This window comes from Corvus hawaiiensis, chromosome 4 (assembly GCF_020740725.1).
Source record: "Corvus hawaiiensis isolate bCorHaw1 chromosome 4, bCorHaw1.pri.cur, whole genome shotgun sequence".
In the NCBI taxonomy this organism is placed as follows: domain Eukaryota; kingdom Metazoa; phylum Chordata; class Aves; order Passeriformes; family Corvidae; genus Corvus; species Corvus hawaiiensis.
The window spans coordinates 74455087-74477007 of record NC_063216.1 but is presented as its reverse complement, the minus strand read 5'-3'; the positions used below and the strand labels follow the sequence as shown (position 1 = coordinate 74477007).

Genomic DNA, 21921 nt, shown 5'->3' with positions numbered 1-21921 from the left:
GATGCTCGCTGAAAGCTTTTGTGTGGTGAACCGTAACATAACAGTGAAATCAAGGTTTGCTAGCTGACAGACATCAATTTGCCAGAGGCCATCCCTCCTCTCCAGCCTCCCTGGCACATTTGTGCACTCACACACACGGACATATCTTGTCTGCTGATTTCTGGCAAATCCTATGGATACTTGCAATCTCTGGTCTCAAGACATTTGCCAGCCAGCCTCTCATAATGTCTCGTGTACATTCCTGCAGGCTGAAAAAAAAAAAAAAATAAGTAAGAAGAATTACAGATGATTCAATTAAACTGATATTGTTCACAACAAAAATGAGAGCAAATGCAATTTGGGTCCTGTTCATGTGACTTAATTATCTCTTACCTCCCCACTCCACCCCCTTTTTTAGAATTTAAAAACAATTATGATATAATTGCCAATCTGGAGATCCCTAGATATGCAGTAAATACGCTTTGTCTCACTGAATGCTCTTTTTCTTGATTCAGAAATAGGACCTTATTACAAATGCACACACACAAACACCAAAAAAAAATCACATAAAGTCATCAAATGACCTTCAGGAAATAAAATTCTGTAATGCTGTATACCCAGGAAAGACATACCCATGTATTAAGTGAGTGAATCTGCTAAAGTCATTGAAGATAATTAGCTGTGTGCATTTATAAGATGCGCACACTTTCAACACTCAAGGCAAATCCCTAGAAGTCAATTGAAACCTTCTCTGACAGAGGCGTGGAGGTGCATTTGAAGACCAAACATGCCTTTTTTGCCTGAATTAGTAACGTTTCAAAATTTACTAACAGCTTTTTAATGTGTAATCATCTTGACTTAATGGGGAAGAAAAAAATCGCGATCATTAGGAAGCCCATACTGAGTGTATGTATTCACGCGGTGGGAAAGTGCCTTGCAGTATACAGTAGTTTGGAGTAAGTAGGATCCATTACCCATATCTGATGAAGGGCTGTCAGATATGAAGCAAATTTAGAGACCTGCTTGTCCCTTCAGCTATTCATCACTGCTGAGTAGCTCTAGCGGCAGCCGGTGGTATTTTTAGAGAGGAGAATGATATGGAATTTCTCCATGTGCCGCACATTAGCTGATCCCATTACTCAGAGCTACTCAGAAAGTCACAGCTGACACATCAGCTTGGTGGCAAAGAAGAGCGATTGGCTCACAAGGGAAAACACAGAGGAGACGTCTAAGGAGGGTATATTTGTGGGGACATTGCCATGCTGAGACTTTCGTCAGCTGAAGTCCTGTGTTACTTGGAGTCAGCAGCAAAATGCAAAGATAATTTTTGAAAGGTACATTTTCTCAGGATTCTGTGCAATTTTTTCCAGGTATGTTGTCACATAATACATGTAATAGTTTGAATAATAAGAATAATAACTCATTGTTAGCTCCTTAAAGCATCCAGCAGCTGAAAAAAGGTTTGTCCTGAGCTTCAGGATATTTTCAAAATAATGCGGGCAGCTGACTATGAACAAGCTATTTTGCAAACAACCAAAGTTATCTGTATTATTATTTATCATTATTTATCAAAGAAAATCCATTTAGTTTAATGCTTATTTGACTTGCTTCTCTTTAAGACCTCCAAATCCTAATAATGTGTCGAATACACTCCAGAACGTCAAAATAGTAAATTGTATGTAATTTTCTTTGACAGTAAGTGGATGAGTCCTTGCCAGAATTGTTCCTCTTTACACCCGGTGTGAAGTCATTGCTTTTCTTCTGTCAAGTGATATTTGACTTTTTAAAACCTACTAACAAGAACACTGCTGACCTTCTTGTATCAAATTCAGCTCAGTGGGGCTGTGGGGAGCGGGGAGAAGTGGTCAGCAGGCAGTGGCCTTCTGCCTGTTCTGCTGCAGCCCAGCTCCACACCATCAAGAACTGAGGGTGGGCAAATGTGCCAAACATTTAAAGAATGTCCTTTTTTTTGAATAGCTCTAGTACTCACCCCCGAGCGCTGCGATACTGAACTTCCAAAGCTTTGGGCTTACAATGAATAGCATTCATCTTCGCTTCTGGTTCTGATCTTGTAAAAGCTAACTCATGCATGCACAACATGATAGACCATGTTACGCCTCAGAGCCTTTTTCAGAGCTATCATCTAATACATTTTTTATAAGCCAGAGCACATTCATAGAATTCTGCCTCAAAAGGCATTCGGCTTTAATGGCTGCACGGAAATGTCTAGGCTGGCTACTTGTGCTGTTTGAAACAAAAGGGTAGTTAAAATGTTGACATTTTTTATAGTAGCCTTTAAATTTCAGGGCTTTTTTAATTAAAGGTGTGCTGTTTACAAGTAGAAGAATGTCTAGAGAAAAGCTTCTTTCTCCTAGTCCGAAATAAAAAGGGTCAGAATTTTGGCAGCCGAGAAGGTGTATGCTCTTTGTGGAAGTGGTTGTTTGAGTGTATTTTATACCACATACACGCACATGTGTACATGCATCTGCAGAGAGGCTGATTTTGGAACAAGTTAGATTAGGAAAATATTAGGAGGCAGATTTTGGTGTCAGTCCTGTGATTTAGCTCAGGTTAGCTGCTAACAACAGAAGGGAAGAGCAAAAATAATTCATGGGTATAATTTTGTAACATGCATCAAAGTACAAAAAAAACCAAAAAAACCACCAAAAATTTAATTGATTAAAGAATGATTGAAAATTTATATTTGCCCTTATTGAGTCTATCCCAGTAGATGGACAAGTTTGCAGTCTCACTGAGAAATTGGTTTTCTAAAGAAAATTGGTAATCTGAGGTAAACAACAATGCTCTTGAATTTTTCTAGTTCTCTGCAGGCAGGACTGCATTCATTTGGCTTGCTCCGATACATTTTGAAGATTATTTTCTTCTGTATCAGAAATTTGATTTAGCAGCTAGAGTTATTCTTGTGTTTGTATGTAACTGGAAAGCTTGTTTGTCTTTAAAATTGGGAGAACATTTGTAGTGGTAGAAAAATTGAGATTTTACCTCCTAATGCTTTCTTGGAGTCCCAAGATAAAAATTCTGTCAAAGTATTTTAGAAAATGCTTTTTCTTTTTTTAAAGATACTTCTGAAAGGCTTCAAGATGAAAATTCTGTGAACTGCTGGTTATGAGTGACTCATTTTAAAATCCGAGTTTGGCTCTGTGCTTGTACTTTGAAAATCTGCAGAGATGGAGAGTGTATCAGAATCTGGGCCTTTGATTCACATCTGCATAAGGGACGTGGAGTGTCTTCTGCTTTGTCTTGAGATGAATAATTTGTCTTAATGTTATTGTCCTAAAGTGACTTTGAAATAATAGAGTCTGTGTATTTCTGAGTCAAATTACAGGCTAAGACAAGATAATTGAATTGTATCTTTTGTGAGGTATTTGGTGGAAAAAAATTGCCCAGATTTTATAATACATAATTATCTAGTGCTGTGTACTTGTGACACTTCGCTTTGGTTTGGCGTCTTGTTGCCCAAACAAGTTGTTGACAACCCATTCTCTGGAAGTGTCCAAGGCCAGCTTGGATGGGGCTCTGAGCAACCTGGTCTAGTGGAAAGTGTCCCTGTCCATGGCAGGGGTGTTGGAACAAGATGGTCTTCAAAGGTCCCTTCCAAACTAAATGATTCTATGATCTTCTGCCCTTGATCTCATTATACAGACATTTAGGTGTTGTGCTTATGGGTTTATTTTGATTCTAACAATGATTGCAAGCAGTCCAACCTTTTGTGCATGTCTGTCTTTCCACAGGACTTAAATATCATTATCCTTGCAGGAAAAGCCCTGTGGGAGGGTCTGACTGGACAGAAAGTTGCACAGGAGTTAGTTTTGCACCCTTGCAGCACAGAAGGACAATATTAGGGTGTCTTAAAAGGGTAGCCAACACGTTAGGAAAAGGGATTGTTTCTCCATTTGATACCTGTGAGTCCACATCTATACACTGTGTCCAGTTTTGAGTTCCCCAGGACACTGTACAAGGCCTGCTGGGGGGAGTTTGGTGGAGGGACACCAAGATAATTAGGGATCTGGAATATATGATGTAGAAGGAGAACCTCAAAGAGCTGCCTTATCCTGGCAGAGAAGGGGAAAGGAAAGTCCTAAAAGTGTTCTGAACTACTTATTGACAGGTTACAAATGCAACAGAGCAAGACACTTTTTTTCCCAGAGGTGCACAGAGTACATAGGACTGGAGGCAACAAGCACAAGGTGTTAGCATGGAGAGGCAAATTTTGATACAAGAAAATATTTTCACCATGGTGTGGTCAAACACTGTAACAGGAACCCAGAGGGACTGACTGCCCTTGGAGATACTGAAATATCTGGACAGCCCTGAGCAACCTGATCTAGTTGGTCCTGCTGTGAGGCTGACTTGACCAGGTGACCTCAAGATGTCCCTTCCAACCAAAATTACCCTGTGAATGTGTGCTGACACAGGCGCTCTCTGTTTAACAATGCAGTCAGGAAATTTGAATGCTGACAAAAGGGCCGAGGTCAGTTCTTCCTGCCTTAAGAACCATTTGTGTGAAGTTAAACCAAAAAACCCCAAATGAAATGCCCTTGTTTTGAGGTTTGCATAACTTGGGACCCAAAGTGAGCAAGTTAGAATTTTTTGTCACATCATGCAGAAGCAAAAACTGCATGGCTGTATTTTGCAACGACTGAAGTAGTAATTTGTGGTTCTTGCAGGATATAAGTATTTGTTGCCACGTCCATTGCACTCTAAGTTTGGACATGGAAAAGGAAGAACTCGTTGGTTCTTATGGGATGAGCCAGCAGTGAAGTACGTCTTCAGAAGAACTAAATGCCCACCTTTCTTTTTGCTTTTCAAACTGTCATGACATCTAGAAGCATATTTAACATATCTAACCTTTTAAAGCTATAATTAGCATCAATTTCTAGTGCAGTAGTATTCAGAGAGCTCAATCAACTTCAGTCCACATATAAGAGACCCAGACTTTGTTCCACCCTCTCCAACAAAAACAATTAATTTGATTGTTAAGCTGCCTGAGCAACTCCTGACAAGACCCACCCCCGTTGGACCTTGTAGACAATTGTAGCCGTCGTAAATGTTCATCCATCAGCAGCCTTTCACAGCTGATGGAAGAAGAGTTGGCACTACAGAAGGGTGCCTCAAATGTTTTAGGTGCTACTAGGATAACACATCTGAGATTTTTTGCCAGGAAAAGGATTTGTCAAAGACCAAATTTCTAGTAGTGTACAAGGACCTGGAATAAGACCCAGGTCTTGAGTCATGGTCCAGAGCCTGTGCTGGTTTTATACTCTATCTACTGTGATCCTGAAGATACCCCTCTACCTGAAACATGATGGGCTGATTTGTAGAATTTTATTTGGTCTGTTTTCTCCAGAAGAGTGTTTTGCACACCTGTATCCCTGCTGAAAGAGGCAGTCTGTCTTTCTAGATGTTTTTAAAAGCAGCAGACAGCAGCCTCGCTCAACATTTCTGCAATAACGATGACAACCACTGGAATAATATAAACCACTTACTAATCAGTTTGCAAAGGCAGGACATCTGCTTTACACAATACAGAAGCAAATTAAGGAGGCTTTCACAGTATTCTGAAATTGTGTGTTAGACTTTAAAGAGAGAGAGAGAGAGAGAGAAAGGAACTAATGGTAAATAAATTGGACCATAGTGCTAGTTTTCATCCAGCTGTATGCAGCTCTAAAACAGCTATCTCAGAAAGGTACCTATTATTTATTAATTCAAGATTACTCCAAAAAGCAATTCCTCCATAAATTTCTTTCCAACAAGGTTCTAATATCAGTAAATTCTTGGCACAAGTTATGCTGGGAGAATATGTCCACAGTCACAGTCTTCATTATTGTAATTCCAAGAGGCTCTTGCCTACAGACACTTGGATTTTTGAAGGTTTAAAGGGTTTTTCATGTGGGTGTACCATGTGTTAGGTGCTGACTTTAAACTACTCAGTCCTACCTTGCATTGCAGAAGGAAGAGAGGGAGTCTGGGATTCATAGCATCCCAGATTTAATGGGTTTGGTTTGTATGGCTTTGTCAAGATTCCATCATCTTCCTAGTAGCAGCCCCAAAGCCAGTTCTTACTGCCTCTGAGAAGCTCCATACATCATCTTCTGAGCTAAAAAGTTTAGTATTTTTTATGCATGTCAGCATGTGTTCTGAGACATGGTATTTGGGCAGGGAGGGGACCAACTCAGCTACTTTCAGGGATTAAGTGTGAGAGTCAGGAGTAAGACAAGTGGGCAAAATTAAGGTAGAGATGTGATTTAGGATAGGCATTGCACATCAGCTTGGAAGCAGAATACTCTGTTTAATTTACTTTCTTGGATATGTATTTCAGTAGACAGCTATGTCTGGCAGGGTTTAGAATGTATCTGGACAGAAATCCTAAGACTAATTTTTATCACTGTCTGGTCCATGGCAAGGATGCCAGTTTAACCTGTTTCTTATTTGATCTAAAGACTAGTGGGATTGGGATCTGAGCTTATGTTTCCAGCAGTTAACCACATCAGTACTGTTTGGTTAAGCAAACTCATTTAAAATTGGGAGAATATGAGTCAGAACTACACCTGATTGCCTGGAGAACCCAGTCGTGGAATACACGCAGTGCTGTGCTCTGAATGTTTTAGATGGCACAACATATGACCAAAATCTGATGGTCCAGAGAAAATGAGTCCTTTTGGGAAATGCAGATGTTAAAGATCTGAGCACGTGCAGCCTTCAACTAGGAGAAAAATAGACTTTAAATTCATCAATATTTCCTTTTTTTCTTGGAGTGGGGAATGTACTGATTGGCTGAATTTCTGTAGAAATTGCTGGCTTTGCTAATGTTAAGAGTAACACTTGCCCACTTGAAAGAAAAGGGAATAACTGAATCCATTTGTGGAATGTGTGTATATTATCCCTTTTGCTTCTTCCTGGATATGCAATTCCCACCTTCATCTCAGAGTTGGAAAGTTTAAGATGTAAAGCAGAACATACCATTACAAAGGATGTTTGGAGCTCTTAAGGAATTGGTTTTCATTTAGGTCCAAAGTATTGATGTGAAGGTTTTCTTTAATCTGTTTATTTTTTAAAGGTGGTGAAATATTTAGTACACTGTGTTACACTTTCCTTTTCTAGATTAAGTGTTCTGGAGACCCATCATCTTTAAACTGAAATGGCACAGGAGACTAATAATGGAGCAAGTCTCCACTATAAACTATTTCTAAACCAAAAACGTGTGATAGTTTGGATCTTGGGGAGCTACTTGATGTTTCTCCCAGCTGATTCTCTCATCAAGGGTGACGGCAAAGACTGGCGGTCGTCTGTAAAACTGTGGTCTCCTCTGATGTCCGTGGGTTTCATCTGTCTAGAATTAAAGGATATCAGGATTCCAGTAGTGCTGCACTGCAGCAAAAATGGGCAATTCCTCTTTCATTGGTGTAGCAGCACACCAGAGTGCTCAGTCTCTGCATTACTTTAGCATTTGCTGATGAGTGTGGATTCATTGACTCTGTCCACACTTCTTACTAATATAAAACACCGCAATAATGTCTGCACAATACTGTCTACAACAGGCTTAGAACTTGCTGCATAACTTAGCCTAATGATTAATTTTATTTCATTTTGTGCAGTCCTCTCTTTCTACCTGGAAACAGAGATATTGCAACACTGCCAGAGCATCTCTAAGAATCACCACTGCTCCAGACACTTCTAGCTCCTGCATTTTGTGAACTCTTAGGTGCACATTACATCAATACTTATTTTTGGACTAGAGGTCCACAGGGAGCCCCTGGCACAATATTTTTGCAGTAATTCAGGATTGAACTCCCTGTGGTTAGGATATACAAAGATATTCTAAGGATGGCAGTGATTTGTGCCTTCTGCACAGTGTTTCTCAAACCTCAAAATGTCTTTCCCTCAGCAATTTAAAGGTTGCTGTTCGCTCTGACTGCAGGGGAAAAGACATTACTGTTTCTGTGAAGAAGTTATCTGTGAACACGAAAAAACTTCAGTAAGTTCTCTAAGGGGAGACACCAAAACTCATAAAAATATTGACAGAGCTTATGCATAGCTTTTCTGCACTTTGTTGGTTATAAATAAAATAAAGGTACCCAGACTACATTTCATAATAGAAGACAGGTGAGCTGAAAAATTTATAAAGGTGGGAGAGAATTAAGAATGATAATTTTCAGTTAACATTTGAATGATGTGGCTCTATTATAAACCATTTAATGCAAGATGCAAATGAATGCATCTGAAAAGGGAACTTCATGTTTGTGGGTTTACTGTAATTGAGCACAGTATGTATTTGAAGGAGTTGTTAGGGAAATGAAGGTTTAAGGCTAAATATGACTATTCTGCTGAAAAGCTCAAAAATGTTTTAATCAAATAGAGAAAACAGGTCCTTAAACAAATAGGAACCTCGGGGTATTCTTTGGGGGCATGTGAGACCACAAGATCTTGAGTAATCAGGGGGTTCTAAGGCAATGAGAAGAAACTCCCCAAAACTGGTTTTGTGCTACTGATGTTCGCTGTGGAAAGTCCCAGTTCATTCCATGCTCAGCACTCTCAGAGCACCAAATTTTCTCCCTCATCACCAAGTTTTGATGAGAAGGTGCCTTAAAAGCCATCAGCATTCATGGAAGAGGGCAAGAGACACCACTGCCTCTTGTGTGGCCAATGAAATGCCAATGCCAGCCCCAGGTCAGCCTTCCCAGGAGTGGGTGTGCCCAATGTCTTGTCTGCTGAAATAAATTAGCAGTGTTTGAGGGACAAAAATGGCGCTGGCTGCATGCAGAGATGGGAAAACCCAACCCCAAAGCCCCACAGCCACTGGAATCAGGAGGAGCAGCGGGGCTGGGGGCATCTGGCAGAGCGGCAGGCAGGAGCAGTGGGTGATAGGAAATTCATTTGTTATCGAGACAAGTGGTGTTCAACGACAGGAACAGGAGAGTATCTCCTCCCAGGAGAAGCTGGAAGATAAATATTGCTTCATGATGAGTAAGTGAGGTTGTGGGAAGTCCTCTGATGGCAGGCAGATCTACTGACAGTGCTTCAAACATAAACATTTGTGGGGATACCTTTAAATGCTGATGGTTTCCTCCTCTCTGGGAAAGCATTGAAAATAGCATTTTTTATATAGCCCTTTTAAAATATAGCCCTTTTTATATAGCCCATTTAAAATAGCCCAGAGCCACTGAGCAGGAGTAAGCAGATGCAATCTGCTGACATTGTATGTTAAAAGCCACAATCTGTATCTGGCAAGTGAGTGGAGGTTTTGAAGTTGGAGTTGAACTAGCTGAGGTAAATAGGCAGGAATTGGTGCTTTGGTCTTTAATTTGTATTCAGTTTTAATAACATTTAATTGATTTTTGAAGTATTTTTGCAGCTTTCAAATAATTTGTAATGGTCTTTCAGAGCTTTAGATATAGAGCATCATATTTCCAGTTAAAGATTCATTATTTAATTACTGCAGCTCAGTCAAGTCCTGATAAATACGAGCACCATCAGAGCTATTTTTGTGTCCTGATTCATTTCTCCAACAGGACTGAGGAAACATGGCCTTGAACCATGTTTCTAATGGTGAACTAATTTCCTGCTGAATAAAAACAAGGAAGAGAATTATCTGCATATATTCTACCAATGATTCTACCACATAATACAGGGATTAATAATATCATTACATTTCTCCCCCTTCCGAACACCTTTCTTGACTTTACTAAATCACACACTCTGAAATAGAAAGCCAAACACTGAACAGAAATAGTAGCTAACATATAAAATGAAGATTAAGAAAAGAAAAAGAAAAATAACATTCTTAGCTTTGTTTCGGCTGCACTATTTTTGTAACCGAAAATCAACCTCTGTTCCTAAACAATTTATATGCTGTTTGGCTATTAGCATTGCTGCCTTTTAAAGCTCTCTCCTTTTTCTTCCCTCTCCTCTCACCCCCTGTATTTCATTTTTATACCTGTCATGAAATGGTCAGGGTCGGAAGTCAGCACAGAGTGCATCATTTGTACAGTGTGTCCCTTTTCCTCATGTGTCTCTGCTGCCAGAGAAATTGAACTTTCGTCCATTAAAAATCCATTTATTGTGTCTTGACTTCACTGAACTAAAGAACAGGACATTTCATCAAGCAGTACAGTTTAAAATCAAATTAAATTGTACTAGTGCCCAGAAAATGTGACATGATAAAGACCCCGACCATTTAAAAAATCTTTTTAAAGACTTTCCTGATTTCACTTACTGGTACTTCCACATGTCCTTTAAAGTTCAACCTGGTCAGTGATGCAAAGACTCACCGTGGGACACCTAAAAGAACCCCCCTTTTGTCTTTTTTTTCCCCTTTCCTTCTTTCCATAAAGCAGGTGGTGAGCACTTCTAAGAGATTCGTTTGACACCTCATCCAGATCCTGAGTCTGGATGTACATGGTCCCAGTTGTGATGTCCCTGTCCTTCCAGGTGATCCTGTATGATGGACATCATCTGCAGTGATGACTTGTGTTGGAGCACCCTGTGTTTGAGTAACTCAGTAGCAAACCCATGAAAATCAGGGGAGCCAATGCTTGTCCAGCAAACTTCCCTAATGCCTTTCAGCTTGGTTAAACACATTCCCCCAAAAATGGGGGTTGCATCATATGTTCTTCTGTAACAACCTGGTCCCTTTATTGCCTTATGTACCCACAGCTTGTAGGGGAGAGCCTCCCTAAATATGGTTCTTATCCCAGTTATAGTTTCCTCAATGTTGATGTACCACTGAGCCAGAGAAGCTGGAGTTTCGCAGACGGATTACAGAATTAAATTGTGCAACTTGCAGGGCTACATATGTGCAGCGTTTCTGGGAGTCCGGGAATGAAACGGGGGGCTGAGAAAACACGCGTCTTCCAGACCCCAGTGCAAGGGCAACAGCTGGAATTTGCACAGCTCCTTATTCAATTAATATTCAGAAGCCACTATTGCATTTTCCCAAGAGCAAAGAGACAGTAAAAGCAAGCTGCTGCATCTGGCTTCACTGTTTGTCCTCCCCCTTATGCGGTGTTGGGTTTCTTGGTTGGTTGTTGGTAGTGTTTTGTTTCTATTTTAACCTCTTATAAATATGTGTAACATTTGGCAAAGAGGCAACTGGGGACCAAGAAGAGAGCAGCAAAGTGGTGTTTCGGAAGCCAAGAGAGAAGCGTGTTTGAAGTGAATTGCACCAGATTTTTGTTCAGATGGGAGACGCTTGATTTGGTTTTTGCTTGACTTGCTTCCATGTGTAGTGAACTGCTGAGATGCTTGTTTGTAGTTAAGATCTTTCTAAGGTATGGTTTGGGTTTACAGGCTAACCAACAACAAGAGGAAGGTGTACTACAGTGATAAATATTTATTTGGATATAATGCTCACAATGTTTTTAAAATGTAAGCAACAGATTAAATACAAATAAGTTATCACTGCCTTTCATTTTTGAAAAATGAGGTATATCTTTTCACTTTTGGACTGTACTGTGTATTCTAAGTGGAAGCCGATTACAAAATGATATTTAGAAAACATGATTTATAGACCCTTCTTTTGTTTATATATACATAAGAGGTGTCCATTCTGTTTGTGTGCAGAAGGAGGACATCCAGTATGATGGTTTTACTGGCTCCCAAGCTGCTGAAATAGAAGATCAGGCCAGGAAATGTATTCCCTTATGGTGCTTTCTGGACTGAGGCATTTCCCTTTCTGGACTGATGCTTGAATTGCATGTAGTACACAGGCTCCAGAAGAGCTGATTCTTTGGCAACCTGCTTTTTTTCCTGCTCTAGGCCAGCCCTGGAGAAAGAGAGGTGAAAGAGAGTTAACTAAATTTCATAGCTTGTTATTTACTGTTTTCAGTGGATGATTTCAGCCTAGAAATCATTTATCATTTCTTGCAAAAATGATAAATGCAAAGTATTGACAAGTGGCCGAAAGCTAGAAGGAAGTTGTGGAAGTCGTTTTTAGCTTGCAATCAAAATGAGAAGCTTTGGGCAATCTGGTTTCCTTCTCTTCCTGACCCACCAATATGAGGGCGGTCACAGTGGGAAGCACTAAAGTATTTTTTCATGTACTTTGTTTTGTAATAAGTCACCTCAAATAGAAGCTTTTAATCATTCACTCCAACATAGGCTGAGGAGATGCAGATCAACGGTCTTGGCTTCAGTGTTTGGCTTTTTGATTTCAGGATTTCTATGCACACCACTTGCATCATTTTAATGGCAAACTACTTCTTTTTCTGGTACCTCATCATGGTTTAAAAAATTTATTTTGGTTTCCATTTGTACCCTTTTTTCTATTTTGACAAATTACAATTATAGTGTTCAGCTTTATCACTGTATTATAAATGATATAACAACTGCTTGTGAATGCCCATAAGTTTTTATTGTTGTGTGTGAATGTTAATAACAACATTGCAGAATGGCACAGAGAAGGCTTAGCAGAATAATGTTTGCATTTCCTCTAGTAAAATATCATACCATAGTACAATTCCTGGATAATAAAGCCATAGATTCTCTTATCTATCTGTGTCATGGTAATGAATCATGTACAGAGGTTCTAAATAGAAGGTGTATGTTACGTCTCTGATATGGATAGATAGGATCATAGCTCTTCTAGATATTGAAGAGTTATGATTCATCCAATGCCAGAGAAAATGAGTGCCATCCCCAGAAATTCCAGCTCTTGCTTCCCATGATTGAATGGGTATCATGGGCTTCCTGATCACATATTGCAATATGTGTGTACTGAGCAAGCAGCAGGCACAGAGCTGAAATGCAAAGTATTGGAAGTTTGTAGCATTTTTGGGCTTGGAGGGATCAATGTCTGTACCACCTTTTCTATGTGGGAGAATCAGGCTTCACTTATGCATAATGGCATAGCGAATAAACCCATAGGGAATAAACAATATTACAAAGAAAAAATTATATCAAGTCTGATTTAAAAAAAAAAAAATCCCTTTCCTCCAAGGAAATACACTTTAATTCCTAAATCATTTTCTCCTTTTTCAGCAAATTTTCTGCAGGGTGCTGATATCTAGACCACTGAGTAATGTAAGTTTGGACCTCTGGGATCATCTGCTCCAAACCCTAAATCAAAGCAGATCCAATGAGATTAGGATGCTCAGGGACTTGTCATGCCATCGCACACAAAAATTCCAGGAGAGAAACACCAGATTAATTCTTTTAATTCCCTCTTGTTAGTAATATGTTGTTGTCATACTTTGCTTCTTTGTTTTAGCTTGAGAGGGTATTAATGTGTCTGAATGGGATTAAACATGTATAAATCTTGCAGTGACTGATGCTTTAGGAAATAGCTGTTTTCTTCAGCTAGAAGGTTTTACTCCTGAAAAATGCTCCTAGTATTTTTTGAAAGCTTAGTCAAAACCTTAGAGTGAAAATTAGGTAGCAATACATATTTTGCTAAAAATCTATCAAGCATTAATTTCAATCTCTTTAGAAGAACACAAAAACCTCAATGAGAGGCTTAACCAGGAATAAAAGAACAAGTTCAGACACTTAATGTGTTCAAAATTCCTGCTTATTTTGTTGTGGGACGGCAGGAATGTGGGACAAACGAAAAGCCTCGAGTCTGAAGCAAACCTGACGCAGGAGAGGGGCAAGAGGGCAAGGCGGGAGTAGGATGAGGCATGGGAAACCATGGCACAGCTCCTGCCCTTTTCCATCTCCATTCCCTAGAAAGCCAGAACTGTGACAAAACAACCCAAAACAGCAAAGCCATGGGAGGTTGCACCCTGCCTTTCACCTTTTATCTTCCCTGGCCCACTGCAGGAGGTGGAAAGTTCAGTGTTTGTGTGGTTCTTATCTCCTAGGAAATCTCAGCAGTCAGAAAAACAATCTTAGCTCTTTTAACACTAATGAAAGTTGAAGGCAGTAAACAAAATCATGGAGTAAATCATCCAGTGCTGACATGTCTTTTGGAGCAAAGAGCCTTTCATTCGAAGATGTGAAATAACATTTCCGTCGTGTTTTTGCTCGTCTGATAATTAGAAGTGATTTAGGATGGCAGTGAAGGTGCCTCTAATGGGCACCTTGTGGGTCTTAATAAAAGGAAGAATACATTAAATGTAGTGATTTGTGATTGGGCTGATGGGGTTAATATTTTCTTAGAATATAGCTGGCCATTTTTCTTCCAAGTAGCGATGTAATGTAATTATAAGTACCTTAGTAGATGGACTCAATTGCTCCTATCATGAAAATTAATTTCAGGAACATGCTGAGGCTTTCTTTCGTTTCTTCTTTATTTCCTACACTGTGCAGGGGGTAGCAGACACATACAAATGAAATTATGTTTGAGCAGACCTCACAGAGGCCTGGCCAGTTCTTGTGAATGACTGAAATTGAAATCTGTGGGAAAGGGGAGCATTTCTTTTTGCATTCCTTGACATATTTCGCACCTGTAAAACTCCCAGTTTTCTCACATGCTCTTTCAAAGCACTTGACAAAGCTAGACACATATCTCCAAATTATAAGAGGGAAAAATGAAATATGCTGAGTTTTCCCAAAACGTTTTCTCGGAAGTAACTGAGCTATGATTGCAGCTTTTCCAATAAGTTTAGCCAAGCTTTATAATCAAGCTTCTTCAGCACATGTAAATGTTCTTACTGTAGTATTTCTAAGCACTCAAATACAAAAATAATATTAATAATGATCTCAATAATAATCTTTTATGTTTTCCATTTTAATGCATGGCAAAATATAACAAAAATTATAACTGGAATTTATAGTCTTGGAATATAAATTTCTAAATTTTTATGCTAAGTGAAAGACTAATATATAGAACAATTGCAAAGGTTTGCAAAGAATAAAAGGACAAAAATCTATGCTTAGTTATATTTTGAGCTTTCACAAGTAACTTTAGCCTTGAAGAACTTAATGAAATTCAATCAAATAGGACTCTCAGACATTGCTCTGAAAATATACACAAATATAGAGAGATATCAGCAACATGAAAGTGTTGGATTGCTGCTGTGTGGTTTGAAACCTTAATTACCAATACTCATTAGCAGATACACATCTGACCTATTCGGATTTAAAGCAGCTAAAAATAAGCCTTAAACCCATGGAGGAAGAGAAATTTACAACAGAACAAAGTAGTGCATCTTGATGTGTTTGAAGGCAGTTTGTTGCATGCTTTTAAACTGAAAGCAGACACCCAGGGTTGGGGTTTGTAGGTGTGAAAGTGGGCCTCAATTTGAGCTGATGATGTAAATCCATATTTGTGCAGAATTTCGATTTCAGTTTTACAGACCTTGCATTCTTCAGAGAATTTGCTGTCTGTGCTTCCTAAGTATTAATATTTCCTGTTACTCTTATTGCAGGCTATAAAGTGTTAATGAAAGGAAAAGAAAGTCTGGAAATTCCTTTCCAGAGAGTCATTTGCATGGAGAGGAGGGAGAAACACAAATATACTTGCAAGTCGAGGCAGAACTATGCTGGAGTTCATCATTCCCTTTCCTTTGGTTTTCTGGAGAGGTACTTAATGGTGTTTGAACATGACTGTATAGTGCCATTAATGTAACAATTTTCATTTGTACATTGCAACACCAGAAAGATAATCTCTCTGTTAAGTACTTTTCCTTTATAATCCCTGGAGAGTCAGAACTCTAAAAGCAAATATTGTATTTACCATAGACAGTAAAAGGGAGGAAATGAGGCTAAAATGCAAAGCAGCAGGGATAAAATAGAGTTCCTTTTGGATGTCTGCAGTGGTGCTATGAATATACATATACTCACTGTTACGCTTTTTATATTATGTCTAATTTGAAATAAACAACATGATTACAGATTAGATCAATCATGGCTTCAGTATTTCTGGCCAAAGCAAGAAAAGCCTGGATGTGCTAGCTAACAGTGTAATCGAAGCAGAGATTGTTTCACTGTTGGTGATTTGTTTAAGGATTTTAATTTACAGTAATGAGTGTTCTTCTCTGCATTGTAACCTGGCTCCCCATGTCTCCCTTTGGAAAACAGTCACTGCTTGCATATACCAGTGGAATGATGATGCAAGGCACTAAACAACAAAATAGAGCAGTTGAATGCTGCTGCCTGGCATCTCTTCCAGAACAGAACTGAGTGGCAAAATTGATGCCTCGCTGTCCTTACTTTTATTTGCACAGGAGCTCTGGTGGGAGCTCAGCCACTGTTGGCAACTGGGGGATATGGAAGTGGAGTGTCTTTCAGAATTCATCAAGTAAACAGATAACCAGTTCACTCCAGAGGACAGCTCTGCCTTGGCTACTGGAAGGATTGAATGATAAGATGACTTTTTCCTGCATGTGACTCGTGTGTTTCTTCTTACGAAGTTAAGCAAACGAGCAACAGGCAGTGGCAGCTGGAGAATATCACAGGTGCTTGAAAGCAATTTGACAAAAACAGTCAAGAGAAAAGAGATCAACAGTTTACAGCACATTTATTTTTGGGTAACAGTTATTCAGACTGGAAGGGAGCTGTTGGGAATTCAAGCAGTGTTCAAAAATGATTAAACATGGTGCTAGGAACCTGATGTTCAAACACTTTGAAGTTGCTGTCACTTAATCTGGTTTCGGAATCCTGCCCAGAAGTGATGCAGTAATAAGGGCCAGTTGCCATGGTTGCCTTTCTTATTGGTGTATTTTTAGTGGAATCATCAGTTTAATGATGAACAAATGCATTAAATGCAAATAAAAGGTGTATTAAGGACAATTCAAGAGAGAAGTGATAGGAAAAAAACCCTGTGAATACAAACGGAAGTGGAGGAATAGGGGTTAGTATAAAGAAGAAAATTTGGTCAAACTTACAGAAAGTTATCCCAATGTCCAGAAAAATAGCTTTGGTTGCTTTCTTCAGATGGAAAAATGATGGCTTTTCCCTTCAATTTCCTCCAGGGAATGGAAGCCTTCCATGCTTTCAATACACATCTAAGGAGCTTGATGGACTTTCTCTTTGAGGTGTCTGGAAGCCTCAGCCATAGGTCAGGGTTGTCTTTCTTGTGGGCAGCTCACTTGGTATTGAGAGTAAAAGTCTGTTATTCAGACTATTATTCCTTCAATCCAAAACTGGAGATTTTTGTCTGAATTCAGGGACTCCTGCAATCAACAGAATTTTATTCTTCTTTTCAGGAGGCTGTTAGACTGCCACTGCTTGAAATCCATGCTTAGTTTGCTCATTGATAGTTCAACAGTAATTGTATTTACGGTTCATTTTGCTTGGATGCTCGTGATTCTAATCTTTCCACAGTGTCAGTGGTGCAATTCAGGTCTGATGTACGTGTTCATCGTCCTGCTAAATGGAAAATCCCATTGCAGTTATGATTTCTGTCATCTCTGTGAAAGTTAGGAGAAAGGATGTTGTGGATGTTCTGTGGAAAAAGAGTGGGTGGCATGAAGTAGAATTACAGCTGTGACCAAATCCTCAATCTTGTCCACTGTGTAACTGTAATTTAGATGTGAATCTATATACATGAAACATTTAATCATATAGTGTACCTCTGTTTGCTAAAGGAATGAGGTACTGGTTATAGAAACTCCAAGGTGTTGCACAATCCTACTGGGAAGTGTAATAAATGACATGGAAAGCTGAAACAGTCAGACAAATCCAAGTAGCTGCAGTGTTACATAGTTCTGTTTAATTTTTCAATGCGACACTTGGAATGACATCTTTTCTTTTATAAATGCCAAGGAGAAGGATTTTCTTAGAAAGCACTACAGAACAACACAAGTCTTCCATTTCACAGGACTTTGCACCAAGTAGGAATATTAGTTGGCTACTCAGACGGAAGTAGAGCAGATGAGTTAAATCTTCATTTTGTTTCTGTTGAGCTTCAGCAACTGAACTTTAATGCGTTTTAATTACATTCCTTACCTGGTTGGTAAGAGGGGCTATATTAAACCACAAATACCTTAACTCTGGGGCTCATTTGTTGCAAAATGAACACCATCTCCTTTAATTCCCTATTTCTCTCTCTCTCTCTGCTCTTACAATATTTGCCTTGTACTGATTCCCCTTGCTAATTGCAATCCATCCAGCGCTGTATTGGAAAGAAACATTTTAGTTGCATGATTTAATGCTTTTAAGTTGTCTTGGCTTTGCTGACTCATTGGTCAACCTTGAAAAATCAAAGCAGTGCAAGCATTGCAATGCCAGCAGAGGACTAGCAGGTTGCGCAGGGGACTCTGTTACTGATTAGTGTCATTTTTTTTCCGAGTTGAAAGAGCTATTGTGTTTAAGGCCATGAGATTTAGAATTAGGAGTAATTAAAAACCAAGGCTGCTGTCTTTATATTTTTTTAAATATGAAGGGCCCCGGGAGTCTCTGTAGTCATTAGAAAATCCTATTCTCGTGCTAAGCCTGTCCTTATAAGCAGTTCTGTTGTTGGCTTTCCTGAATGTAAAGCGGGATCTTGTAGATGATGAGAGGGGGGAAATATCATAAAGGCAGGGGAGAAGAAAAGTATATGTGTGTGTGTGTGTTTGGGGGCAGATATTTAGTGGTTGCATGGCTGCTTTGTAATGTGTCCTTAGCAACTGGCTTTCTACTCTAATGGGAAAAATAGATGGTGGGAAAGCATTCAAGAAAAGTGGGTCACATTTGATCCATGACCTAAAAGGAAAAGTGGGGGAAGGGAATAATCAGCTCAGATCATTAATGAGGTGAAAATTTATCCTTATAAAGCTCATTCATTGCACTGGGAAAAACTGCTGTTCTGGTGTCTTGGCTATGTGATAAAAAAACCAGCTCCCACTCTCTGAAAACACAACAATTGCTCTGTGGCTTTGTATTAAGAGAGAGGGAAAAAAACAGAAAAAAGTTGTTTGTTTTAAACACTCTCCGGCAACACAATGATTAGACATGACAGTTTGGCTGTGGGGCCTTCCTTTCAGTTCAGGAAAATGTAGAACAGAGCTGAGCTGTCCTTTCCTAGTAAAAATGAGGTCATTTGTAAAGCTTTGTGTACATTTCTGCAGCACTTGTGGAACAGAGCTCACAAAAACAGCTCTCCTGAAGCCTCATTCCTACCTCCACCAGTGCTCCCATTTTTAAGAAATGCAGGCTCATTGACCACATAAGATGAGGAATCAGAAGCTGTGATTTAGACGAAATGGCTCCTCAAGGATGTATAGTTTTGATTTAGCTGTCAGTGCGCTGCCATTGCTGACTCCGAGCTTTTACAGCTGCATGTGGCTACGGGGAAGCTCCTTGTAATCTGTTCCTTCTCCATGTGAGCAGTGTATGTGTTCTGAAACAAGCAAAAGTACTCTGTCAGCCCTGATTATTCTCTCTGTTACTTATACAATGTATTGTATATATTATATTTGCTAATCCCTGTTGTTAATAAAAATGCCCCAGGCAATTAAAATTTATTGAATAAGAATTTATTTTAATTTTTATAATAATTAATTTAACAGCTAATACTAATTTTCATACCCAACTATTTTTCTCCTACCAATCAAATGCTATGTAGCTGCTAATATTTCAAGGTAGTTTTAATTAACGTCTCAGCCCTAGCGCAAGTCTATAGAAGAATGCATCATTGAATTAAATAAGAAAGGATAGCAAGGCATCTACTGGATAAATGCCTAGAAAATACAGAGTAATGCGAGATGTGAGCTGGCACATTAGAGTTGCATTCCCTTCTACCTTGAAATTTCAGGGAATACATTCCCATTCTGCCCAGGAAACCCCCCAAGACTGTCTGACCTTCTAGTAGAGCAGCAACTGTTTCAGCCAACTGTATTGATATTCAGTCCAATCATGGAAAGATGGAAGCACAGACAATTAAAGAAGCATTAAAGATCTTGGGCTCATTAATGAAGGTGCTTGGTAGAAACCAGTAAATTAAAAATTCCAGACATTATAGGCTAAGTGAACTCAGACCTGCTGTGTCCCTGTTACGATCCGGCTTAAACCCAGAAAAGCAAAGCAAGCTAAGTCTCTGCACATAAACTGGAAAGAACTTAGAAGGTTCAAAATATCTCCAGAAATGAGATTAAAACCAAACAAGGTTAGATGTTGATGCCAAAAAATTGATGTATTTTATTTAATAGTAGAGAGGCAAAGATAAGGGGAAAGAGAGAAAGAAATGGAAAAAAGAAGTGTGCGTGGGGGGTGGGGGACCAGGGAGAGGTGACAGGGGTTAGGTGGAAGCAGATCACCCATCCAAGGGTCCCAACGATGTCTTGTTGCTCCCCTCCATCTGGTCTGCTGGTGGTGAGGGTCCCCCATCGCCGCCGTGGCCATGGCCACTACATGGTGCCACACGCCATGCCACGCTGCCACACCACACGCCGCCACACACCGCCACACGCCACCACACACTGCCACACGCTGAAGAGTACAGAACTCCGTGGATTAATATACACTTTGGGCCAGGTGGGAACGCCCACGTGTCTTTCTTACAGGGGCTAGCTTGACACACTGTCCCTTGCAGCACTGAGGGTCTGTTGCATCATCTCTGGTGCAGGGTCTGGGGACCCCTTTGAGGGGGGCCCCTGTGATGGGCCATGTCACCCCCTTCTGCTGTGGATAAGCTTCCTTCCCCCCGGTGAGGACCCCTCAGCTGGGCTCCTCTGCACAGTGGAGGATGGGCAGTCACTGCACCTCTGACCACAGGCGTTTCCAACACACACCCAAAGCCTCTCCTCCCTCCCACCCTTTGGTGGAGGGTCTGTGTGAGCCTGGCAGCTGATAGCCCTGGGGCTGTGGTCCTCATCTTGGAGGTGTTAAGCTTGTGCTTTGTCAATGTCCCCAGTCCTGAGTTGTTACTTTATCTTATCTTCATCAGCGATCCGTGTCAGGCCTCAGTCAGGGCCCCATTCAGGGTGTGGGAGTCTTCTCTGCAGCTTTTGCAAAACAGTTTTAAAAGTCCTTTAAGAAAATATTTAAGTTGTAAAATATAATTTCAGTCTCTGACAGTCCCCTTCTCCCCTTTATTTCTTGACTGTCTATTAAGATAGTCTGAGAATTCCTGTCATGTTTCCTAACATATGAAAATATTAGGAAAAAATCTGGGCTTAAAAATAAAACTGGGTCTGCTACTTAGAAAGCCGGCAGCATTGTTTGGGGCCTCAGAGATGCTCTTGCAATGCAAATAGTAGTAGTGGCTTTGGAAAGTACTTTACTTCTGCTGTATTTCATAATATTCAAACACCGCCTTTAAAAGAAAAATTAGAATTGCATCAAGTTAAAAAAAAAATATCATGAAAGGGTTGTTGTTTTTTTCCTTTAATAACATAATGGTTTGGCATTTATGTAGTGGTTTCCTCTGAGTGTTTTAGAATTCTTTGTTGGGATGGGATCATAATTCAAAGGTGAGGGAGATAAACACAGCAAAGGGAAGAGACTTACGAAAGAGTGTGGCTGAGAAACAGGTTTTTTTGTTGCATAGTTCTCTGCTCTGTGCCATTAGACACACTTCCCAGCTTTGTTCTTCTATTAGATTTCGTCTCCTCTGAAGGATGGTTATAGCAAGAAAACTGACGTGCCTTAAAATAATCTGTGAGTAATACCCCTCTCAATGAATTTGAAATTGCTCGAGTGAAGCTCTGTGCTCAGTGTTGAGAGCTGACCTGCTGCCCAGCTGGTGGCTGCCTATCCTAAGTTATTGTGTGGGCACAGGGCACAGATATCCTTCCCTGCCTTAGACCAGAATGAGCACAAATCCACAGCTCTCCAGTGGTGGCAGTCAGAATGAAAATTCAGGCTTCATCGTTTCTTTCTCCATATCTCTTACTTACAGTGACAAGCCCAGCAGGTTCAGCCTTCAAATCATTAAAATAAATGCTCATATTATTAAAATCCCATATTTGATGCTTGGATTCCCCTTGGTTTCTTGTATCAGGCAGCTGAGACCTGTGAGCTTCAAGTCTGTATTCTTCCATTGCCAGCATCCTGGTCCCTCCAACTGCCCTGGGGCAGGTTCTTCCCTTTTTCCATCTGTTGAGAGAAGGTGCTGATGAC

At 39.9% G+C, this 21921-nt stretch overlaps 1 protein-coding gene across 13 annotated transcripts in view; it reads left to right on the top strand.

Moving 5' to 3' along the window:
• The window catches only part of CELF2 (CUGBP Elav-like family member 2), a 551223-nt gene that overhangs the window by 382255 nt on the left and 147047 nt on the right, over positions 1-21921 (top strand). Inside the window, exon 1 of one of the 13 annotated variants that reach the window (XM_048302002.1) lies at positions 15366-15459. The exons of the other annotated variants lie outside the window; for them this stretch is intronic. Coding sequence (XP_048157959.1) covers positions 15368-15459 — 92 coding nt within the window. The 5' untranslated portion in view covers positions 15366-15367. Of the gene's footprint in view, positions 1-15365; positions 15460-21921 lie in introns of those variants that run through there. 13 annotated transcript variants of the gene reach the window in all.